This window comes from Thalassophryne amazonica, chromosome 13 (assembly GCF_902500255.1).
Source record: "Thalassophryne amazonica chromosome 13, fThaAma1.1, whole genome shotgun sequence".
In the NCBI taxonomy this organism is placed as follows: domain Eukaryota; kingdom Metazoa; phylum Chordata; class Actinopteri; order Batrachoidiformes; family Batrachoididae; genus Thalassophryne; species Thalassophryne amazonica.
The window spans coordinates 436,432-459,566 of record NC_047115.1 but is presented as its reverse complement, the minus strand read 5'-3'; the positions used below and the strand labels follow the sequence as shown (position 1 = coordinate 459,566).

Below are 23,135 nucleotides of genomic sequence, written 5' to 3'. Positions count from 1 at the left end.
CCAGTAGAGGGTGATGTGATGTGTCAGTCGGTCCAATCTCCTCTGTTCAATGCTCACGTCAGACAGAATGTGTTTCACAGAGCGGTGTGGAGGCAGCAGCAGCATGATAAAATAATAAAAAAATAAAATAACAAACACACCAACTTCCACCTGAAAAACAGCAGGAACAGCTGGCAGCATGACGTGTTTCTACGTGATGTCGACACGTGAATGTGTGACTGCTGACAAGTGTGTGAAGGTGTCATGAGGAGGCTCCTCACCTCGTTTTGTGTGCACGTGCACCTGTTTTTATATAGGTCAACATGAGGCGTGCAACAGAATGTGCACGTGCTTGTGTGTCAGTGCTCGGTGCTGGTGAGACGCCGTGAACATCTGATGTCTGACGCCACAGTGTTACTCTTTAAAAATGTCACAAAAGCAATGAAGAATATGGACATTTCATCTTGATTTTAAGTTTGGTTTGCAAAAGAGCTGAAGAAGCTCGAGCACACGACATGAGTCAGCCAGGCCTGTACCTGCTGGAGACTTCAGGAAAGATAATTAAACTGTGTTCATGCGGTTGTGTAGAATGACCGCCTCCAGACTGACTCAACAGGAAGTCACTCTGGCAGCAAACTTCCAGTTACATCTCACTGACTCAACCACTGATCACTGAGACAGCCACAATTTTTTTTTCCAGTTTCGGTGACATTTTTAGATTTAAAGTAAACACTTAGCATTAGTGTGTAACTTTATTTTCAGAAGAAGGTGGGATTTAGCAGTGAGATGAGCAGTAAGAATGACAGACTCATTCAAGGTGGAGGTGGGATTACACCAAGGATCAGCTCTGAGTCCTTTCTTGTTTGCAGTGGTGATGGACAGGTTGACAGATGAGATCAGACAGGAGTCCCCATGGACTATGATGTTTGCAGATGACATTGTGATCTGTAGTGAGAGTAGAGAGCAAGTTGAGTCTAGTCTGGAGAAGTGGAGATATGCTTTGGAGAGAAGGGGAATGAAAGTCAGTAGAAGCAAGACTGAGTCCATGTGTGTGAACGAGAGGGAGCCCAGTGGAATAGTGCAGTTACAAGGAGTAGAAGTGGTGAAAGTAGATGAGTTTAAATATTTGGGGTCAACTGTTCAAAGTAATGGAGAGTGTGGTAGAGAGGTGAAGAAGCGAGTGCAGGCAGGGTGGAGTGGGTGGAGAAAGGTGGCAGGAGTGATTTGTGACTGAAGAATATCAGCAAGAGTGAAGGGGAAAGTTTACAAGACAGTAGTGAGACCAGCTATGTTGTACGGCTTAGAGACGGTGGCACTAACAAAAAGACAGGAGGCAGAGCTGAAGATGTTGCAGTTCTCTTCGGGAGTGACAGGGATAGACAGGATTAGGAATGAACATATCAGAGGGACAGCTCAGATGTACATGTGCAGAGGAGGGACCCAGGGTATATAGGGAGAAGGATGCTGAGGATGGAGATGCTGAGAAGAAGAAGGCAAAGAGGAGGTTTATGGATGTGCTGAGGGAGGACATGCAGGTGGTTAGAGAGACAGAGAAAGATACAGAGGACAGGGTGAGATGGAGACAGATGTGCTGTGGTGCCCCCTAACGGGAACTGCCGGTAGAAAGCGAAGAAGAGACCAAGTCACCAAAGACCACTGATCTGGCGTCTTTCTGAATGGAAAACTTTAAAGTTGACATAATATCTCAGGTTTTGAAGATCAGTGGCGATACAGCCGCTGATTTAGAGATTAATTCCAAACCTTCAACAGGAAGCAATTTCACATAAACTGGACAAATGTGAACGAGTCAACATGTTTTTAAAAAACAAACCTGCAAATTAAACAAATGGACAAAATCTAGTGAATGATTTAAAAAAATTAAAACATTTAATCTACAGAGTGAAGATCTTCTCGTACTTCATTTGTGATCAGAGGTTTTTAGGCACAGGGACAAACATTTCAAAATAATATTACAGCATATATTATTCTATGTAGAGTAAAACCTCTTCCACATCACAACGCGCTCACCTTATCACTCGCTGTACAAAAATACATTTAAATCTATCTCTTTCTGCACATCATGGGCGTGTACGTGCGTGTAAACATTAAGAACAGCTCAAAAGGGAAAAAGAACGGCAGGAACGCAAGGCCTCACAGTCACTCCTCCACAGCTGTAGATGGCGCTATACTTTAACTTCACACACAGCTAGGCTATGTTAGCTGCTGTAACTTCTGATTTCCAACATGTCTGCTAGCGCCCCCTGGTGGCCAACATGAAGTGGTCTCCTTCGGAAGGCTGTTTCTTGCACTTTGTCTTGTTTATATTTGCCATCTAGATTGAAATAAACACCAACGATATGAAACTCCACCGTCATCACCAATGCAGCTACCACAGGGGGGCGCTCTACCGTCACACTGGACTTGTGAAACAAAATGCTTAAATAAATAACTGATTAACTGTTTGGACAGTCTGATTGTTAGAACATTCTCGACGATGTTCCTTCAGGTCGAAGAAACAAGTTCAGCTTTTGTAGTTGGCTTGTGCCACAATTTTTGCATTTTGTTTGATTTTTAAATTCATTTTGATTTGTTTTTCTTCCGATGGGCGTCGATGAGGGATGGGACGTCAGTCTGGAGCCAGAGCTCAGTGACTGCTCACTGGATTTACTTCATATTTGTTCACCGAACCGAACGACCGTCATCCAAGTTTGGAGCAACGGGACTCTGGCGAGTTGATGGACATAAAACTGGGAATCTGTCACATTGTTGGGGAGAATCCCAGCAAACATTTGTGGACTTCCTTCATATTTTGGAAATATGTTTGTACCTCTTCCTGGCATGATGTCATCATAATGGAACCACTTTATGGACATAAATATTCATATTTCACACTGGACATGTGCTGCCCCCTGCTGGTTGTATGAAGACGTTGACATTTAGCAGCCCTTCCTGGTGGCTTTTGGAGCTCAGATGATGAACTGGTACTGTTCAGGAACTCGTATTGTCCTTTGATGCAGAGTCCGAGAAGCTGTTCATAATGGTTTGTAAAGTCTGTGTGTGTGCGTGTGTGTGTGCACGTGGTCCTCTTCTCACAGCCACATTCAGCCAAAGTCGATACGAGGCCGGTACTCCAGAACCATGGGATAGGTCTGAGGTTCAAAGACAAACACAACACAGTCACTTTCAGGGACACAAAACTCATCTCGCTGTTTTCACACACGCAAACTGAACATGTGGGCCAGTGAAAAGAACCAACACTGTAAAAAACACAAAGATAAAAATACACAGCACTGTAAAAAAAAACACAGAGGTAAAAAAACAACACTGTAAAAAACACAAAGATAAAATACACAACACTGTAAAAAACACAAAGATAAAAACTACACAGCACTGTAAAAAAAAACACAGAGGTAAAAAAACAACACTGTAAAAAACACAAAGATAAAATACACAACACTGTAAAAAACACAGAGATAAAAATACACAGCACTGTAAAAAAAAAACACAGAGGTAAAAAAACAACACTGTAAAAAACACAAAGATAAAATACACAACACTGTAAAAAACACAGAGATAAAAATACACAGCACTGTAAAAAAAAACACAGAGGTAAAAAAACAACACTGTAAAAAACACAAAGATAAAATACACAACACTGTAAAAAACACAGAGATAAAAATACACAGCACTGTAAAAAAAAAAAACACAGAGGTAAAAAAACAACACTGTAAAAAACACAAAGATAAAATACACAACACTGTAAAAAACACAGAGATAAAAATACACAGCACTGTAAAAAAAAACAGAGGTAAAAAAACAACACTGTAAAAAACACAAAGATAAAATACACAACACTGTAAAAAACACAGAGATAAAAATACACAGCACTGTAAAAAAACACAGAGATAAAAACAACACTGTAAAAAACACAGAGATAAAAATACACAACACTGTAAAAAACACAAAGATAAAATACACAACACTGTAAAAAAACAGAGATAAAAACAACACTGTAAAAAACACAAAGATAAAAATACACAGCACTGTAAAAAACACAGAGATAAAAACAACACTGTAAAAACACAGAGATAAAACACACAACACTGTACAATATACAATGATAAAAACACACGACACTGTAAAAAACACAAAGATAAATACACACGACACTGTAAAAAACCAAAGATAAAAACACACGACACTGTAAAAAACACAGAGATAAAACACATAACACTACAATATACAATGATAAAACACACAACACTGTAAAAAACACAAAGATAAATACACACGACACTAAAAAAAACAAAGATAAATACACACGACACTGTAAAACACAAAGATAAATACACACGACACTGTAAAAAACACAAAGATAAATACACACGACACTGTAAAAAACACAGAGATAAAAATACACAGCACTGTAAAAAAAAACACAGAGGTAAAAAACAACACTGTAAAAAACACAAAGATAAAATACACAACACTGTAAAAAACACAGAGATAAAAATACACAGCACTGTAAAAAAAAACACAGAGGTAAAAAAAACAACACTGTAAAAAACACAAAGATAAAATACACAACACTGTAAAAAACACAGAGATAAAAATACACAGCACTGTAAAAAAACACAGAGATAAAAACAACACTGTAAAAAACACAGAGATAAAAATACACAGCACTGTAAAAAACACAGAGATAAAAACAACACTGTAAAAACACAGAGATAAAACACACAACACTGTACAATATACAATGATAAAAACACACGACACTGTAAAAAACACAAAGATAAAATACACACGACACTGTAAAAAACCAAAGATAAAAACACACGACACTGTAAAAAACAGAGATAAAACACATAACACTACAATATACAATGATAAAACACACAACACTGTAAAAAACACAAAGATAAATACACACGACACTAAAAAAAACAAAGATAAATACACACGACACTGTAAAAAAAACAAAGATAAATACACACGACACTGTAAAAAACACAGAGATAAAACACAACACTGTACAATATACAATGATAAAAACACACAACACTGTAAAAAACACAAAGATAAATACACACGACACTGTAAAAAAAACAAAGATAAAAACACATGACACTGTAAAAAACCCAAACATAAACACACAACAATGTAAAAAACAAAGATAAATACACACGACACTGTAAAAAACACAAAGATAAACACACAACACTGTAAAAAAACAGAGCTAAAACACACAACACTAAAAAACACAAAGATAAATACACACGACACTGTAAAAAAAACAAAGATAAAAACACATGACACTGTAAAAAAACAAAGACAAAACACACAACACTACAATACATAATGATAAAAAAACACGACACTGTAAAAAACACAAAGATAAATACACACGACACTAAAAAACACAAAGATAAAAATACACAGCACTGTAAAAAACACAGAGATAAAAACAACACTGTAAAAAACAAAGATAAAAATACACAGCACTAAAAAACAGAGATAAAAACAACACTGTAAAAAACACAAAGATAAAAATACACAGCACTGTAAAAAACACAGAGATAAAACACAACACTACAATATACAATGATAAAAACACACGACACTGTAAAAAACACAATGATAAATACACAAGACACTGTAAAAAACACAAAGATAAATACACACGACACTGTAAAAAAACCCAAAGGTAAATACACACGACACTGTAAAAAAAACAGAGCTAAAAACAACACTGTAAAAAACACAAAGATAAAAATACACAGCACTGTAAAAACACAGAGCTAAAAACAAAACTGTAATAAACACAAAGATAACAAAATACAAGGCACTGTAAAAAAACAGAGAAAAACAACACTGTAAAAAAACAAAGATAAAAACACATGCCACTGTAAAAAAACATAAAGACAAAACACACAACACTACAATATACAATAAAAACACACGACACTGTAAAAAACACAAAGATAAATACACACGACTAAAAAAACAAAGATAAAAATACACAGCACTGTAAAAAACACAGAGATAAAAACAACACTGTAAAAAACAAAGATAAAAATACACAGCACTGTAAAAAGCAGAGATAAAAACAACACTGTAAAAAACAAAGATAAAAATACACAGCACTGTAAAAAACAGATAAAAACAACACTGTAAAAAAACACAAAGATAAAAATACACAGCACTGTAAAAAACAGAGATAAAACACACAACACTACAATATACAATGATAAAAACACACGACACTGTAAAAAACACAAAGATAAATACACAAGACACTGTAAAAAACACAAAGATAAATACACACGACACTGTAAAAAAACCAAAGGTAAAAACAACACTGTAAAAAACACAAAGATAAAAATACACAGCACTAAAAAAAACAGATAAAACAACACTGTAAAAAACAGATAAAAATACACAGCACTGTAAAAAACACAGATAAAAACAACACTGTAAAAAACACAGAGATAAAACACACAACACTACAATATACACTGATAAAAACACACAACACTGTAAAAAAAACACAGAGATAAAAACACACGACAGTAAAAAACAAAGATAAAAACACACAACACTGTAAAAAAACACAAAGATAAAAACACACGACACTGTAAAAAAACACAGAGATAAAAACACATGACACTGTAAAAAAAACAGAGATAAAAACACGACACTGTAAAAAACAGAGATAAAAACACGACACTAAAAAACAGATAAAAACACACGACACTGTAAAAAAACAAAGATAAAAACACACAACACTGTAAAAAAACCCAAAGATAAAAACACACGAGACTAAAAAACAGAGATAAAAACACACGACACTGTAAAAAACAAAGATAAAAACAGACAACACTGTAAAAAACACAAAGATAAAAACACACGACACTGTAAAAAAACAAAGATTAAAAACACACAACACTGTAAAAAACCACCGAGATAAAAACACACGACACTGTAAAAAACCAAAGATTAAAAACACACAACACTGTAAAAAAAAAAGATAAAAACACACGACACTGTAAAAAAACACAAAGATAAAAACACACAACACTGTAAAAAACAGAGATAAAAACACATGACACTAAAAAAACAGAAATAAAAACACACGACACTGTAAAAAACAAAGATAAAAACACACGACACTGTAAAAAAAAACCAAAGATAAAAACACACGACACTGTAAAAAAACACAGAGATAAAAACACATGACACTGTAAAAACCAAAGATAAAAACACACAACACTGTAAAAAAACACAGAGATAAAAACACATGACACTGTAAAAACCAAAGATAAAAACACACAACACTGTAAAAAACCAAAGATTAAAAACACACGACACTGTAAAAAACACACGACACTGTAAAAAACCAAAGATTAAAAACACACAACACTGTAAAAAACCAAAGATTAAAAACACACGACACTGTAAAAAACACAAAGATAAAAACACACGACACTGTAAAAAAACAGATTAAAAACACACAACACTGTAAAAAACACCGAGATAAAAACACACGACACTGTAAAAAACCAAAGATTAAAAACACACGACACTGTAAAAAAACACAAAGATAAAAACACACAACACTGTAAAAAAACACAAAGATAAAAACACACAACACTGTAAAAAACACAGAGATAAAAACACATGACACTGTAAAAAACATAAAAACACGACACTAAAAAACAGAGATAAAAACACACGACACTGTAAAAAACAACGATAAAAACACACAACACTGTAAAAAAACCCAAAGATAAAAACACACGACACTGTAAAAAAACACAGAGATAAAAACACACGACACTGTAAAAAACAAAGATAAAAACACACAACACTGTAAAAAACCAAAGATTAAAAACACACGACACTGTAAAAAACCAAAGATTAAAAACACACAACACTGTAAAAAACAAAGATAAAAACACACAACACTGTAAAAAAACCCAAAGATAAAAACACACGACACTGTAAAAAAACACAGAGATAAAAACACACGACACTGTAAAAAACAAAGATAAAAACACACAACACTGTAAAAAAACAAAGATTAAAAACACACAACACTGTAAAAAACACAAAGATAAAAACACACGACACTGTAAAAAACCAAAGATTAAAAACACACAACACTGTAAAAAACCAAAGATTAAAAACACACAACACTGTAAAAAACACAAAGATAAAAACACACGACACTGTAAAAAACCAAAGATTAAAAACACACAACACTGTAAAAAACAAAGATAAAAACACACAACACTGTAAAAAACACAAAGATGAAATCACACAACACTGTACGATGAACATGATGCACAGACTAGTGCACAAACACAACAGCACACTCTTAAAGTGTTATATACCAGCATCAACAACAGTGTTGAGCAGGCGGCTAACCCCGCCCACTGAAGGCGCACAGTGCCAAAATTTGAATTCTCCGTTTATAGCTTTAAAGTTTCTATTTTTCTTGCTGATTATTATTTTTCCTCACATTGTCTACAGACTGTTAGTTTGTGTCACAACCCCAGTGATCAAGCTGCTTCAACACACACACACACACACACACACACACACACACACACACACACACACACACACACACACACACACACACACACACACACACACACACACACAGAGTGCGGCCGACAGTCTTACATTTTCTCCGTGTAGCCTCCATCGAGTCATGTAGATGAACTCCAGCGTGTGGTCTCGGCCCATGATCTCGCCGTTACACAACACGTCCAGCTGGACGTGACAGGAAGGAACTTTAGTTGCAATAAAACCCAACAAATGTTCACAAACAAGAACCACAAAATAACACAGAAAATCATCTCAGTCTGAGGAGAAATTCAGGGGGGAGCAGATACTTTTTTAAACTGATGACTTTGTTTCTGTGATCACATGATCGGCCGCCATATTGTTGATTAAAGGTTTTGTTTTGATAAAGCTCACAACTAACCAGCACAGGTCTGTTTGTTAAGAGATGATGGAATCAAGAGTGAGTGAGTCATGGATCATGTTTTGGTCTTTAGGTTTGTTTTCCATGTTATTTTGTCTCTGGCATTATTCTTTGTGTTATCTGGCCAATTCTACCCCACGGTAAATATTTTCTGGTGCTTTTACTTTGATGTTTCTACCATGTTTGATTTGTGCAGCTTAATGTCCTGTTTCTGGCCTTTCAGTGTCAAATGTCTCCACATGTCCATGTTTGATTGCTTGGTTGCCTATTTAGCTGCTGTTAAGAGCATTGCCTCAATGCCAGATTGTCTAGGTTTGTCCTGCTCTCTCGTGTTATATTCAACACTTTTTTTTCCCCCGTGTTGTTGGCTCTCGGTTACAGTATCGTATGAAAACTCTCTGTGTGTTCTTATTCTTAGTCCTGTTTTTTGAAAACCCTTTGCTGCTACCATTGAAAGACTGTTACCTGATAACCTGTGTGCCTGATATCTGCCTGTTTTTTGACCACACCTGTTGCCAACTATTTGAACTGCGTATTTTTTTGTCTGTGTACATTTTTGTGTGTGTACCATCACAAACCCAGACACTCTGATTCCTTAATTTAGCAAAATTTACTGCTACCCAAATGAAAGAGATTTCACAATTAAAAATCTGAATGCTTTCTGCAGGTTGCTCTTAACCTGTTCATGTTCACTTACCGCATGGTTAATGTGCTGTGAACAAGCTAACACTGAAGCTGATGTTGCACATATTTATTTTGCTGAATATCTGGTTTGATGTTGGTATTGGACAGTTAGTGGTTACCTGACTGGTTCTGGTTTATTAAGTAGGAGGCGTCACTGAGACAGAGCTGCCCTTAAAAGCATCAGTGGATTTAACTGATAATTTTTTTTTTAAATGTCTGAACACAGACATTGTCATAGCTTTCATCCTGCAGAGTTCCAGAGGAACTTTCCAATAAGGTCGGACGGTGTCTCTTACCTCATAGGAACTCGGAAGTTTGAGTTTAAGACTGAGAAACTTCTTAATTGTTCCCACAGTGACTCGACTGGAGCAGCGGATGAACCTCTTCACCAAGTCCTGCTTAGAAGACACACAACCTCATTTTAGATAAAGCTTGAAAATAACAACAACAACAAAAACACAGTCAAAACCTTAAAGGCATTGTGTTACATTTTCAGAAAGCTAACATTGATAACTGCGGCTTCATTTATAAAACAGTATGCAGAATCCAAACTCAATGTATACACATGAACAAAAGACAAAAAGTGTGTCCAAACACAGCAGTGGAATGATAAAAAAAAAACAAAACAAAAACAAATGCAACAAGTGGCAACACTAGGTGGCAGTAGTGAGTCTTCAAATAGTTTTGAACCTGTTGGGAAAGTGTAGTGACACGGACCCACAACAGGGGGCGTAAATGAACGGACAATAGATGGAGTTAAATTAGAACACTTTACTGTTGTGAATGTCACAACCACACACAGCAGATTACAGAATGAATACAAGTCAATTAATGAAGGTGTCGTGTGGGCAGGCTCGACGATAGGAGACGCCCGTCTGGAGACGAACCGGAACCACACGATTTCCACCGCCACCGAACCCGAGGGATACTGGAGCCGCCAAGTCCCGAAGTCCCCAGGTGGCCACCGTCTCAGCGTGTCGGATCTGGTACTGCTGGCGGAGAACAAAAACAGTCAAGTGTGGGCGTGTGTACATCCCGTAACAATAATGGTGGGAATTCCACCTCCACCTCCGAAAATATGAACACAGTCTTTTACAGAACCTGAACAGTCACTTGTCTCACTGATCGTGAAGGGTGCGATCCGTCACCCTGTCGTTACCGACCAGCTCAGCTTCCCGCTGACACAAACGACTGAAACCTCCTGTACAAAGATCATAAACACACAGTGCAGTACGGCACAGATTAAGGCTGAGAATGTTACCTCTCGCAGAAGTCGATATCTCGGCGATGTGGTGGAGGTGTCATCCTGCTTTTATCCCAGGTGAGATGCAGATGATCGGTGACAGCTGTCATAGTTGATGAGTGACAGCTGTCACCTTGGCTGTTCCTGTAGGCGGCAGCGCCCTCTCGTGCCTGAAGCCCGCACTTTAGGCATGGCGCCCTCTGGTGGTGGGCCAGCAGTACCTCCTCTTCTGGCGGCCCACACAACAGAACCAGCCATTTGTAGTGATCATTCACTTATGGTGCTGAATGTTTCTACTTTATTTAGACATCACTGTTCCTGATGGACATAATTTTAATAAACTTTGAGATGCTTTAACAAACTCACCACAACAAGCATAAAACATTCAAAATAACAGAATAAGTAGACAATTATTTATTGTTACATTTCTTTCCCAGAATCCTTTACGTTGCTCTGACGTCAGCGCACTACTGTCTTTATTACGGGTCCATTCACACTATGACGTGAAGTGGCCGGCATAGCAGATTCTCAAAAATCTCTGTAAAACACTGGAGACGGTTCACTCCAGGGGTCCAAATTTCCTGTCTTCAACGCAGATCGACGTAGCTCAGCAGAGGGCGATGGCGTACCTGTGGAGCTCGTTGTTTATGACCGTCCATTGACTTACTATAAGAACATACTTCAGCTTTCAGCATTGGAAGGCGGGTGCATTGGTTGTGCACTCTGCTGGACAGTAGCGTAGGTTGGTGGAGCTGACGGTCGACTCAGCGTTTGAGATGTCGCATGATGTAGCTTATATAAACTCAACGTAACTCTGTGACTGTGTCGCTTTCTACTGGTTCATCGTGGAAACAGGTTCTATAGGGAGAAGGATCTCAGCCACCCTTCACTGGATCTCAGAATCCCTTCACATTTCTACATATTTTTTCATGCTCAAGAAATCCAGAGGAGGCGGTGCGTCCATCGAGCCTCAGCGGAGGCAAACGGAGCAATAATGTGTACCAGAGCTCAATTTTTGCCCACATTTTAGCATGAATGTCAAACATTTTAAGCACATTGAAAATTTTTCCAAGACCACGACGACCATCAGCGCTGCTCGACTGACGTCCACTTAGATCTTGTGGAGTCTGGCGGACCTCAGTGCTGGTCGACGGTAATCAAACGACGTGCTAATCATCAGAGTGTGAACGCAGTAGCAGGAGTCACATTCACCACTTATGTATCTACATTTGAATGTCTGCGGGGTGCTGATGACATATTAAACATGATCTCAGTTGACTTTTATATTTAATAACTGAAGAGTCCGTATGGAATAATTATGGCTCGCGATCACAATGAACAACGCTAACTTTTTAAAAATTTATGATACAGTACAACTACATGTGACATGTGTTATTAAGTGGAATGAAACGTACGAGTCATTTTACGCAGGAAGCTATCACTCACATTTTTCCAAATATCTGGTTTTACTTCACCGTTCCCAGGACATTGGCACACATGGGTCACAGTTCATGTGCAGACACACACATTCTGCCGTCAGGTTTGTTTTTATAAATCACAACGTATGTGTTTAAATTGCTGTGTGCCTCTTTTCGGCCTCGTTTTTTGAGTGTATAATGTTTTCTAAATGAAGGCCAAGGTGTCTTAAAAATAAACGGTACAAGTTTGAAGCGAAAATCTGACAGATGCCGAGGTGGCACAGACTAAAAAAATATACAAGAAATATACAAGAAAAGACATTTCGTGTGCCTGGTACCCCAAAGAGAAGGGTGCCCCTCAGTGGGTGTGGCTATGGCTAAGTGGGTGTGTTTGAGAACTAGTTAGCTGACAGTTGTAATTATGACACTTTTGTAGAAGTTTATCATGCAGTAAAACCTCAAACCTATTCAACTGTGATCCGTCAATAAAAATACTCTTTCAAATTCTGTAAAATGACGACTGACGTTTGAACTGTTTGAGCATTAATTCTGACATGGCACGTGCACGCACCGTGACAGTGTTCTCCCCGGACTGTCCCGTGTTGTGTAGGCAGTCCAGACAGATGGCTATCTGAGGGTCACTTCTGTGGTAGTCTCCATCAGCACCTCCACCATCGCAATCATCGCCATCGCCGCCGCCATTACTGCCAACATCAGGTAAGGCGATTCTCTGACATTTCAGCGTTTCTCCTGAAATTTACAAACACGCAAACAACGCCAATGATGACATCATTTCTACCCATCAGCAACAGGCAGCAGTGAAATAACAGGATTTTTATTCAAATATGAGTGAAATTAGAACTACAGGCCTACCCCTAAAAAAAAAAAAATCTAATTTTGGCCACTATTAGAGCATTAATTCTGTTTTACTTCAACCCTCTGGGGTCCATGACACTCAGGTGCATCCAATTGTACTTTTCGTCATTTTTCTATTAGTAATTATAAAGACTGTGTGTGACTACTTCCTGAAACTATAAAATCTCAGATATAAAGTCAATCTCTCCTCTAGATCATTTCTGACTCACAGCCAATCTGAGAGGCCAGAGAAGGTCACATGGGTATGTCTCCCCTCAGGTTCCTGTGACATGCTGCACTCTGACTACAATATTTTATTTTTCCAAGACAGTACCAATTTTTTTTACATCAGTTTTCAACACTAATAGACTTTATTCAACCAAAAATATTTATTTCAAAAGAGAAGACATCAAGCAGACAGGTATGAGATATTATTTATTTATATTAATTATGCCATTTTGAAATACTCCAGACCTCTGTTGTGTAATTCCCGGTGGGTGGAACTGCTACACTACATGACACATATTTATTTATTGTTTTAGTTATTATACATTTCATGCCTTGAACTACTTTTGTGACCTAAAGACTTTGGGGGACTATCCTATACACACTTATCTTCAGTGGGAAATTATTGAAGGTTTGGGAAATTAAGAAAATGCCTTTGGATCCCAGAGGGTTAAACTGACTACTAATAACCTATTCCAGTGTTGTTCATCTGTATTTTTTAGGGATTGTGCTCTATTTGTGTTTTCATTTGTTTATTTGATTTGTACAAATACAATAAAAAAATTAAATCACGACAAAGTTATTTGGAATTTATTTATTTATTTATTTATTTTACTGATGCAAACTATTGGCTGTGCCCTCACCTGGATACTCATCCCATTATTAGTCAGTTCTTAAACTCAGTTCTCACATTTGATATGCATCTACTGAAGTTCACGTTCTACAACAGAGACAAACCAAGACGTGAAAATCACAGCTGCACACAAATGTGACAAAAAGTTGACCAATGACAGCATCATCCTCAGTTGTTGAGCTGAACATCCTTGTTTGTTTATCAGTAAAGACACACCCCCTGTGGAGCTCTGTAACCTGGCTGACCGAACCAGTTAACCTTCAACTAAATGACCGATTTGATTTAACAGGTAAGTGAGACCCTTCAGCTGCTCCCCGTTTACACTCAGGAGAGCCGAGGTGGATCTGCTGCTGATTTGGCACAAGTTTGGCACTAACCTCTTGGTCACCACTCCTGCTTCTTTGATTTAGAAGGAAACATAATTATCAACAAAATAATTAATTTGCTTTTGACTCAACCTGTAGATCAAAGTCATATTTCATAATTCTAATATTCTAAAAGAAATTATTATTATTGATGATAATTAAAAATGAGTACAACCACGAAATTCTAATAATTTCTATAATCATGACCGATAACTTACCTTGACAGTTTTCTTTTGGCTGGTTCTTCCTCCAGAATTCGAGTTCCTGCTCTTCTTCTTCTAGTTTATACAAGAAACAGTTAAAAAAAAAAACTGTGTTAATAAGCAACACAGAGTGTGAAATTGAAGTTCTGTGGAAATTTACACTCTGTGGGATGTGATAAAAGCATTTTAAAAAATATAATAACATTTCCTACCTTTAAATTCAGAGAAGTCTGAGATGATGATCACATTAGTATCATTTATAGTCATAAAGCTAACAATCTTTTTGTGTCTATGGCAGAGGCAGAAATACTGATTTATGTCTTTGTTTCTTCTAGAATTAATTCTTGTAATGTCTTATTTTCTGGTTTGCCACACAGCCAGAAGTCTTCCACTGGTTGAAAATGCTGCTGCTGGTGTTCTAACCAGGAGAAGAAAAACTGACCATGTTACCTGGTTTCTGCTTCACCTCATTGGCTTCGTGTTCATGTGACGTCGGATTTTGAGGTTATATTGTTAATGTATAAATCCTACATGGACTAAACCTTGTGTACCGGCCCGTGCTCTGTGTTCCCAAAGTGCAGGATTACTGTTCCAGAGGTTAAGAAGAAGTCAGCAGGTCACAGAACATTTTCTTATTGTGCACTTTTTCTCTGGAACAGTCTGTCCACTGGGATTCTGTGGAGTCATTCAAATCCAGATGAAAGACTCATCTGTTCTCTCTCATGTCATCTAATCAAGCATTAATTATGGGCATCATTTGCCAACTATACGTTACATTGCTGACAGGGATGTTAGATGTTAATCTGATCTGATTATTCTGACTTCAATATTAACTGTTCTGTTTCTTTCTACCAAAGGAATTGCCTGGGAGACTTTCCGTCTACATCTATTTGACCGTCTGTCACCATACAAGATCCACAAAATACCGTGATGGCCAGGAGAAGCTCCACTGGGCATTCATAGAACTGGAGAATGCTAAGTACTGATACAAGAGGTGTGGCATTGTTAGGTACTAAAACAAGATGGTCAGCATTCTTAGGCATTGAAACAGGAGGCTTGGCATTGCTAGGAACCAAAACAAGTAGTTTGACATTCCTAGGTACCAACATATATATATATATATATATATATATATATATATATATATGGTATCTTTTGTATATGTCTTTGAATTGATAAAATGTTGAAAGTTTTTATGAATGGTATACTTGAGGGGTGAGGTATTATATGTTTACAGTATCAATAGCCTTTGTGCTAAATGGATTTTCTTTTCATTTACAAATGCTGTTATTTATAGTTAGACATCAACCAGTCCAGGGAAAACAGGTGGAAATTAGTATTTTTTGCTATAACCTGGCACAATGCATCTTTCCTGTTTTTTTTAGGTCAATGTATTATTGTGCACTGTCCCTGAGAAATAAAATCATACCATACAGTGAACACACAGCAGGGAAATTTACCACATACGGCATATTTGGAAAATGCCTTACTGCAGTGTTCTGATAAAACTCACTTTCTCTGAGTCCTGGTACCAGCTTGAAAATGACCTCCTCCAGGGTATTGTCCAGCCTGAGAATATGCAGCAAGGACACAAAGAAAAGTGAATGTAAGATGAATATGAGCAGGAGGATGGATTAGCTGAAGGAGGAGTGTGGACAGAAACAGAACACACACACGTGTCTCACCGCAGCATTTCCAGGGGGTTGGTTTCATGGACTTGAATGCCACATTTTGGACAGTCGTTACTCTCTTCAAAATGCTGCACGATGCAGCTCTTACAGACTGCAAAAAACAAAAGCACACAGTTTATGCAGAAGAAACTCAGGTTATCCAGGTCAGACTTCAGAAAGACCGACATCAGGTCCAACATCAGAACAAGACTTAATGTGACGGAAGACAAACCTCACATAACCAGAACAGCACCAGCGATGGTGCAAATACCTTCCAACCACCACACGCCTTTAAATCACCTGCTGAGACACCTGATCGTTAATGAAATCACCTGCTGAGACACCAGATCGTTAATGAAATCACCTGCTGAGGCACCTGATCGTTAATGAAATCACCTGCTGAGACACCAGATCGTTGGTGAAATCACCTGCTGAGATACCTGATAGTTGATGAAATCACCTGCTGAGGCACCTGATCATTAATGAAATCACCTGCTGAGGCACCTGATCATTAATGAAATCACCTGCTGAGACACCTGATCGTTAATGAAATCACCTGCTGAGATACCTGATAGTTGATGAAATCACCTGCTGAGGCACCTGATCGTTAATGAAATCACCTGCTGAGGCACCAGATCGTTAATGAAATCACCTGCTGAGGCACCAGATCGTTAATGAAATCACCTGCTGAGGCACCTGATCGTTAATGAAATCACCTGCTGAGACACCAGATCGTTGGTGAAATCACCTGCTGAGATACCTGATATTTGATGAAATCACCTGCTGAGGCACCTGATAGTTGATGAAATCACCTGCTGAGGCACCTGATCATTAATGAAATCACCTGCTGAGACACCTGATAGTTGATGAAATCACCTGCTGAGGCACCTGATAGTTGATGAAATCACCTGCTGAGGCACCTGATAGTTGATGAAATCACCTGGTGAGGCACCTGATAGTTGATGAAATCACCTGCTGAGGCACCTGATCGTTAATGAAATCACCTGCTGAGGCACCTGATCGTTAATGAAATCACCTGCTGAGGCACCTGATAGTTGATGAAATCACCTGCTGAGGCACCTAATCATTGATGAAATCACCTGCTGAGGCACCTGATCGTTGATGAAATCACCTGCTGAGGCACCTGATTGTTGATGAAATCACCTGCTGAGGCAACTGATCGTTGATGAAATCACCTGCTGAGACACCTGATCGTTAATGAAATCACCTGCTGAGATACCTGATAGTTGATGAAATCACCTGCTGAGACACCTGATCATTAATGAAATCACCTGCTGAGGCACCTGATCATTAATGAAATCACATGCTGAGACACCTGATCATTAATGAAATCACCTGCTGAGGCACCTGATAGTTGATGAAATCACCTGCTGAGGCACCTGATCGTTAATGAAATCACCTGCTGAGACACCTGATCGTTAATGAAATCACCTGCTGAGATACCTGATCGTTAATGAAATCACCTGCTGAGATACCTGATCGTTAATGAAATCACCTGCTGAGATACCTGATCATTAATGAAATCACCTGCTGAGGCACCTGATCATTAATGAAATCACATGCTGAGACACCTGATTGTTAATTTAATGACCTGCTGAGATACCTGATTGTTAATAAAATAACCTGCTGAGACACCTGACAGTTGATGAAATCACCTGCTGAGACACCTGATCGTTAATGAAATCACCTGCTGAGATACCTGATAGTTGATGAAATCACCTGCTGTTAATAAAATCCCCTGCTGAGATACCTGATCGTTAAAGAAATCACCTGCTGAGACGCCTGATCATTAATGAAATCACCTGCTGAGATACCTGATAGTTGATGAAATCACCCGCTGAGACACCTGATTGTTAATGAAATCACCCGCTGAGACACCTGATTGTTAATGAAATCACCCGCTGAGACACCTGATTGTTAATGAAATCACCTGCTGAGACACCTGATTGTTAATGAAATCACCTGCTGAGACACCTGATAGTTAATGAAATCACCTGCTGAGGCACCTGATCGTTAATGAAATCACCTGCTGAGGCACCTGATCGTTAATTTAATGACCTGCTGAGACATCTGATCGTTAATGAAATCACCTGCTGAGACACCCGATCGTTAATGAAATCACCTGCTGAGATACCCGATAGTTGATGAAATCACCTGCTGAGACACCTGATTGATAATTAAATCACCTGCTGAGACACCTGATTGTTAATAAAATCCCGTGCTGAGATACCTGATCATTAAAGAAATCCCGTGCTGAGATACCTGATCATTAAAGAAATCACCTACTGAGACACCTGATCATTAATGAAATCCCATGCTGAGACATCTGATCGTTAATGAAATCACCTGCTGAGACACCTGATCGTTAATGAAATCACCTGCTGAGACACCTGATCGTTAATGAAATCACCTGCTGTTAATAAAATCCCCTGCTGAGATACCTGATCGTTAAAGAAATCACCTGCTGAGACGCCTGATCATTAATGAAATCACCCGCTGAGATACCTGATAGTTAATGAAATCACCCGCTGAGACACCTGATAGTTAATGAAATCACCCGCTGAGACACCTGATAGTTGATGAAATCACCTGCTGAGACACCTGATCGTTAATGAAATCACCTGCTGAGACACCTGATCGTTAATGAAATCACCTGCTGAGATACCCGATAGTTGATGAAATCACCTGCTGAGACACCTGAGCGATAATTAAATCACCTGCTGAGATACCCGATAGTTGATGAAATCACCTGCTGAGACACCTGATCGTTAATGAAATCACCTGCTGAGATACCCGATAGTTGATGAAATCACCCGCTGAGATACCTGATAGTTAATGAAATCACCCGCTGAGACACCTGATAGTTAATGAAATCACCCGCTGAGACACCTGATAGTTGATGAAATCACCTGCTGAGACACCTGATCGTTAATGAAATCACCCGCTGAGACACCTGATAGTTGATGAAATCACCTGCTGAGACACCTGATCGTTAATGAAATCACCTGCTGAGACACCTGATTGTTAATTTAATGACCTGCTGAGATACCTGATTGTTAATAAAATAACCTGCTGAGACACCTGATTGTTAATAAAATAACCTGCTGAGACACCTGATAGTTGATGAAATCACCTGCTGAGACACCTGATAGTTAATGAAATCACCTGCTGAGATACCTGATTGTTAATAAAATAACCTGCTGAGACACCTGATTGTTAATAAAATAACCTGCTGAGATACCTGATTGTTAATAAAATAACCTGCTGAGACACCTGATTGTTAATAAAATAACCTGCTGAGATACCTGATAGTTAATGAAATCACCTGCTGAGGTGACTGGTCGTAAAAACCTGCAGTGTCTCGGCCCTTCATGACACATGATTGCCCACCCCTGTTTTAGCCGGTAACAAAAGATCTCGGCCGCCAGGAGAACTCGGTCCGGAATAGGGGTTGGGTTCGGGTCGCCACGGGCCGAGTTCTCTTGTAACCTTTAAGCCTTGTGGTTAGAGCAGTGCCTCCCAGAGTGTGATGGAGTGACACAGGGTACATTTGATGTCCAGACTCTCCAACATCAAACACCAGACCAATGTACATGTTAGGGCACAATACCTAAACTTTAACTCAGTTCAGTAGTTAGCCTAGCCCAGTCACTACAACGACCCGTCAAAACCAACAAGCCTGGTGAGCTCACATGTAGTCCCACTTACGCCTCGATGAAGCAAGAGATACAAAGTTAGCATTGATCCTTTGGCATTAGCATAGCATAGCTGCAGCCGCCGGTATGTTCCAAACACATGCTAACGTGCTGTCAGACATAAATAAATCAAGCTGAGATGAAAGAGGGTAAACATTGTGAAATGTGAGCGTGCTGTTTGACTCACAGGTGTGCAGACACTCTGTGACTGTGGTGGGTTTAATCAGGTAGCCCCGGCACAGATAACAGGTGATGAAATGATTAAAGTCTCTGATCAAGTGCTTCCTTCCTGTGGTGGCCATATTTGTAGTCTTTTGGCGATGATGTGTTGAGATACTGACCTAGGGTCAGATTTGCTGTTGGAAGCTGAAAGGTGATGTCAGCATGTGGAACTGACACAGATGTTAGCCGCGCTGGCTAATGTGTACAGACATCTTTACCGTCACTCTGCGTAAAATCCTGTTCCATACTTCAAAAGAATTCCAGATTCTAGTCCTTTGTTTTAGAATCCATCGTCACTGAACTGCAGGCGTTCTGGAGAAATCACAGTTTCCCAGGAGTCCCAGAGCGAGGGTCGTCTGGCCGCCCATCCTGCCCCAGGCAAAGGGCCATCATGAATTCTCAAGAGGTCAAAGGTCAGCAGGTAACCATGAGGTGAAACAATCTGTCTGTTGTCGTCTTGATCACCATGATGCTGCTGATGCTGTGAAACTCAAGTGCACTGGATCCTCTGATGACCTATAACCTCAGAATGACATCACCTACAGACAATCGAACACAGAAACCAACATGTTGGTCTTATTGTCATGAAGATGCAAAGTTAATGATAACTAAACAAGTAGAAAATCTTCAAAATAATAATAATAATAGCAACAATATGCATGTAACAAAAGATCTGTTTCTTTCTCTTTTTGCTCTGTATGCACCACTCTGCATTTAATCATTAGTGATCGATCTCTGCTCCCCTCCACAGCATGTCTTTTTCCTGGTTCTCTCCCTCAGCCCCAAGCAGTCCCAGCAGAAGACTGCCCCTCCCTGAGCCTGGTTCTGCTGGAGGTTTCTTCCTGTTAAAAGGGAGTTTTTCCTTCCCACTGTCGCCAAGTGCTTGCTCACAGGGGGTCGTTTTGACCGCTGGGGTTTTTCTGTAATTATTGTATGGCTTTGCCTTACAATATAAAGCGCCTTGGGGTAACTGTTTGTTGTGATTTGGCGCTATATAAATAAATTGATTGATTGATTGATGTGTGTTATGATGATGATTATTATTATTGTTATTATTAATATGTATATGTCTCGGACATAAATAAGCAAAGTTTTTAGGACAATGTTGTCCGGTTTGTGGCTTTTTCTTCACTGGGGCTGAATTTTTGTGCCATTTCCGGTTTGTGCCTCCGTCTACCATAGAGCGAGCATAGCACCACTGTGCAGCGCTTCGCTTGTATTATTATTATTATTATTATTATTATTATTATGGCATGTCTTACACACATGCTATAACAATAACAACAACAATAATAATAATAACAATAATAATAATAGCAATAATCATAACACACGTGCACATTATTATTATTATTGTTGTTATGGCATGCCATAACAACAATAATAATAATAATAATAATAATAACAATGCAACAGCACAAATCGGACAAAAAAAATCCACAAACACGTTCAAACAACAAATAAATGCAGTAACAGACATCTGAAATCATTACTGATGCTCAACGTTCTTAATGTTTTTGGGGTCGAAAACGTCTTTTAAAGTGTTCTCTGGGAACGCTCGTGCGCGTCGCTCCGGTGCGCGCACACAGGATTTCCGTCATCCTTCTGGTTTCACGGTCGATTTTTGCTGGAAAATTCTTTCAGTGCGCAGCTCCAAAAAAAAAAAAAGAAAAAAAAAATCATCCCCGCGTGTCAGTGCGCGCACGCGCACGCAAAGCCGACCTTATCTCATCGCGGAGGCGCGTCGCAGTGACGTCACCGAAACGTCACCTGAGCTCAGCCAAAACAACAGCGGTGACGGACGGCGACCGCGTGCCCGTGCGTGCGTACACGCACGCGGCTCGCATCGGACGGCAAAAGTTCGTGCCAGAGGGTCATGCACGCGCAACGCAGACGCGCACTAGCGCGAACACGCCTCCTCGCGCGCGTGCACACCGATGCACTTTGCGCAGCTCGAGAGAGAGAGAGAGAGAGAGAGAGAGAGAGAGAGAGAGAGAGAGAGAGAGAGAGAGAGAGAGGACGTCCAGCAGCAGCGTCAAACTTTGCCCGTCGACATGACGACGATCCCGCGCGCGGTCCTTCTTACCTCCGTCCGGACTTCGGCGCCTCTGAGTTCCGGTTCCCGGGGCCGAGCGGGGACTCGCCGTCCGCTCCGCCACACTGGCTGAGGAGGAAAGAACACGGAACTGGTCGGATCGGGTCTGCCCCGGTCCGCCCAGGCAGCAGAGAGCAGCGGTGGGCGGGCTGAACGGGCGGAACGCGCACACGGCACGGGGATGTGCGCGCGGAGATAACGACGGGAGCCACCGAGTTAAATAGTTACCGTCCATGAGCGCGTGAAAACACTCGACATCCGCTTTATATCTGAAACCAGATCCGCATCCGTCACATGTGCAGGAACAGAAAGAATTAGTGATTAAAAATACATCAACATATGAATTTAAAGCCACAAATTTACAGTAAAACAACATTCAAGGTGCTCAAAGTAATATTAATAAGAAATAAAATTACACAGAAAAAATCATATAAATTCAGATCAGGTTTGTGAACACGCGTGTTTCTGCATCCATCAATCCCCATAAGGGCTTTTGTTCCAGACCTGAAATCTGAAATCTGTCCATGAGGTCTTCATCAGCACTGAAGACAAAAAATAAAAAAAATAAACGTTAACTGCAACGAATTCACACACAGAATATAAATAATATTACAATCCAAACAATTTAACTTTTGGTCTGAAAGCAGAAAATATCTTAACATGTACAAATAAATTTAAATAATTAAAACAACTTCTGGCATTTAAAAACACATAATTTATTTTAAATGTATTACACAGGTTTTTTTTACAGTTTTGTTATTGAGCGTTCAAACGCAATTAACAACCACAATACATTTATTTTCATAAAACGTTTTTCATAAAAAATTTTTT

General features: G+C 39.3%; 1 protein-coding gene and 1 long non-coding RNA gene across 6 annotated transcripts; both read right to left on the bottom strand.

The window, feature by feature from the left end:
* Positions 1–1,844: 1,844 nt before the first annotated feature.
* LOC117523533 (polycomb group RING finger protein 5-B-like) lies at positions 1,845–22,505 on the bottom strand. 5 transcript variants are annotated; one of them, XM_034185090.1, is made up of 9 exons: positions 22,296–22,505; positions 20,175–20,748; positions 16,287–16,383; positions 16,115–16,170; positions 14,617–14,673; positions 12,891–13,069; positions 9,955–10,056; positions 8,671–8,781; positions 1,845–3,128 (listed from the first exon to the last, which is right to left on the bottom strand). In XM_034185090.1, exons 2-9 carry the CDS (start codon positions 20,287–20,289, stop codon positions 3,081–3,083), a joined length of 765 nt encoding a protein of 254 aa, XP_034040981.1. In that variant the 5' UTR covers positions 20,290–20,748; positions 22,296–22,505; the 3' UTR covers positions 1,845–3,080. The 5 variants fall into 5 exon arrangements, with proteins under 5 accessions (XP_034040981.1, XP_034040982.1, XP_034040979.1 ...); XM_034185091.1 differs by having other exon boundaries at positions 8,671–8,760; positions 14,617–14,676; positions 22,296–22,500; XM_034185088.1 differs by having other exon boundaries at positions 9,955–10,053; positions 14,617–14,676; positions 22,296–22,497.
* LOC117523534 lies at positions 19,260–20,162 on the bottom strand. Its single transcript, XR_004564530.1, has 2 exons — positions 19,598–20,162; positions 19,260–19,533 (listed from the first exon to the last, which is right to left on the bottom strand). It is a non-coding gene; the product is annotated as an uncharacterized LOC117523534 (long non-coding RNA).
* Positions 22,506–23,135: the final 630 nt, after the last annotated feature.

What these genes read in the sequence shown, in the direction of transcription:
- LOC117523533 (XM_034185090.1), bottom strand. Translation starts at nt 20,289, where the DNA reads ATGGCCACCACAGGAAGGAAGCACTTGATCAGAGACTTTAATCATTTC. An exon ending in AACCCCCTGGAAATGCTGCG is followed by an intron (nt 16,171 to 16,286) that starts GTGAGACACGTG and finishes GCATATTCTCAG; the next exon opens with GCTGGACAATACCCTGGAGG. An exon ending in AACTTCCGAGTTCCTATGAG is followed by an intron (nt 8,782 to 9,954) that starts GTAAGAGACACC and finishes ATTGCAACTAAA; the next exon opens with GTTCCTTCCTGTCACGTCCA.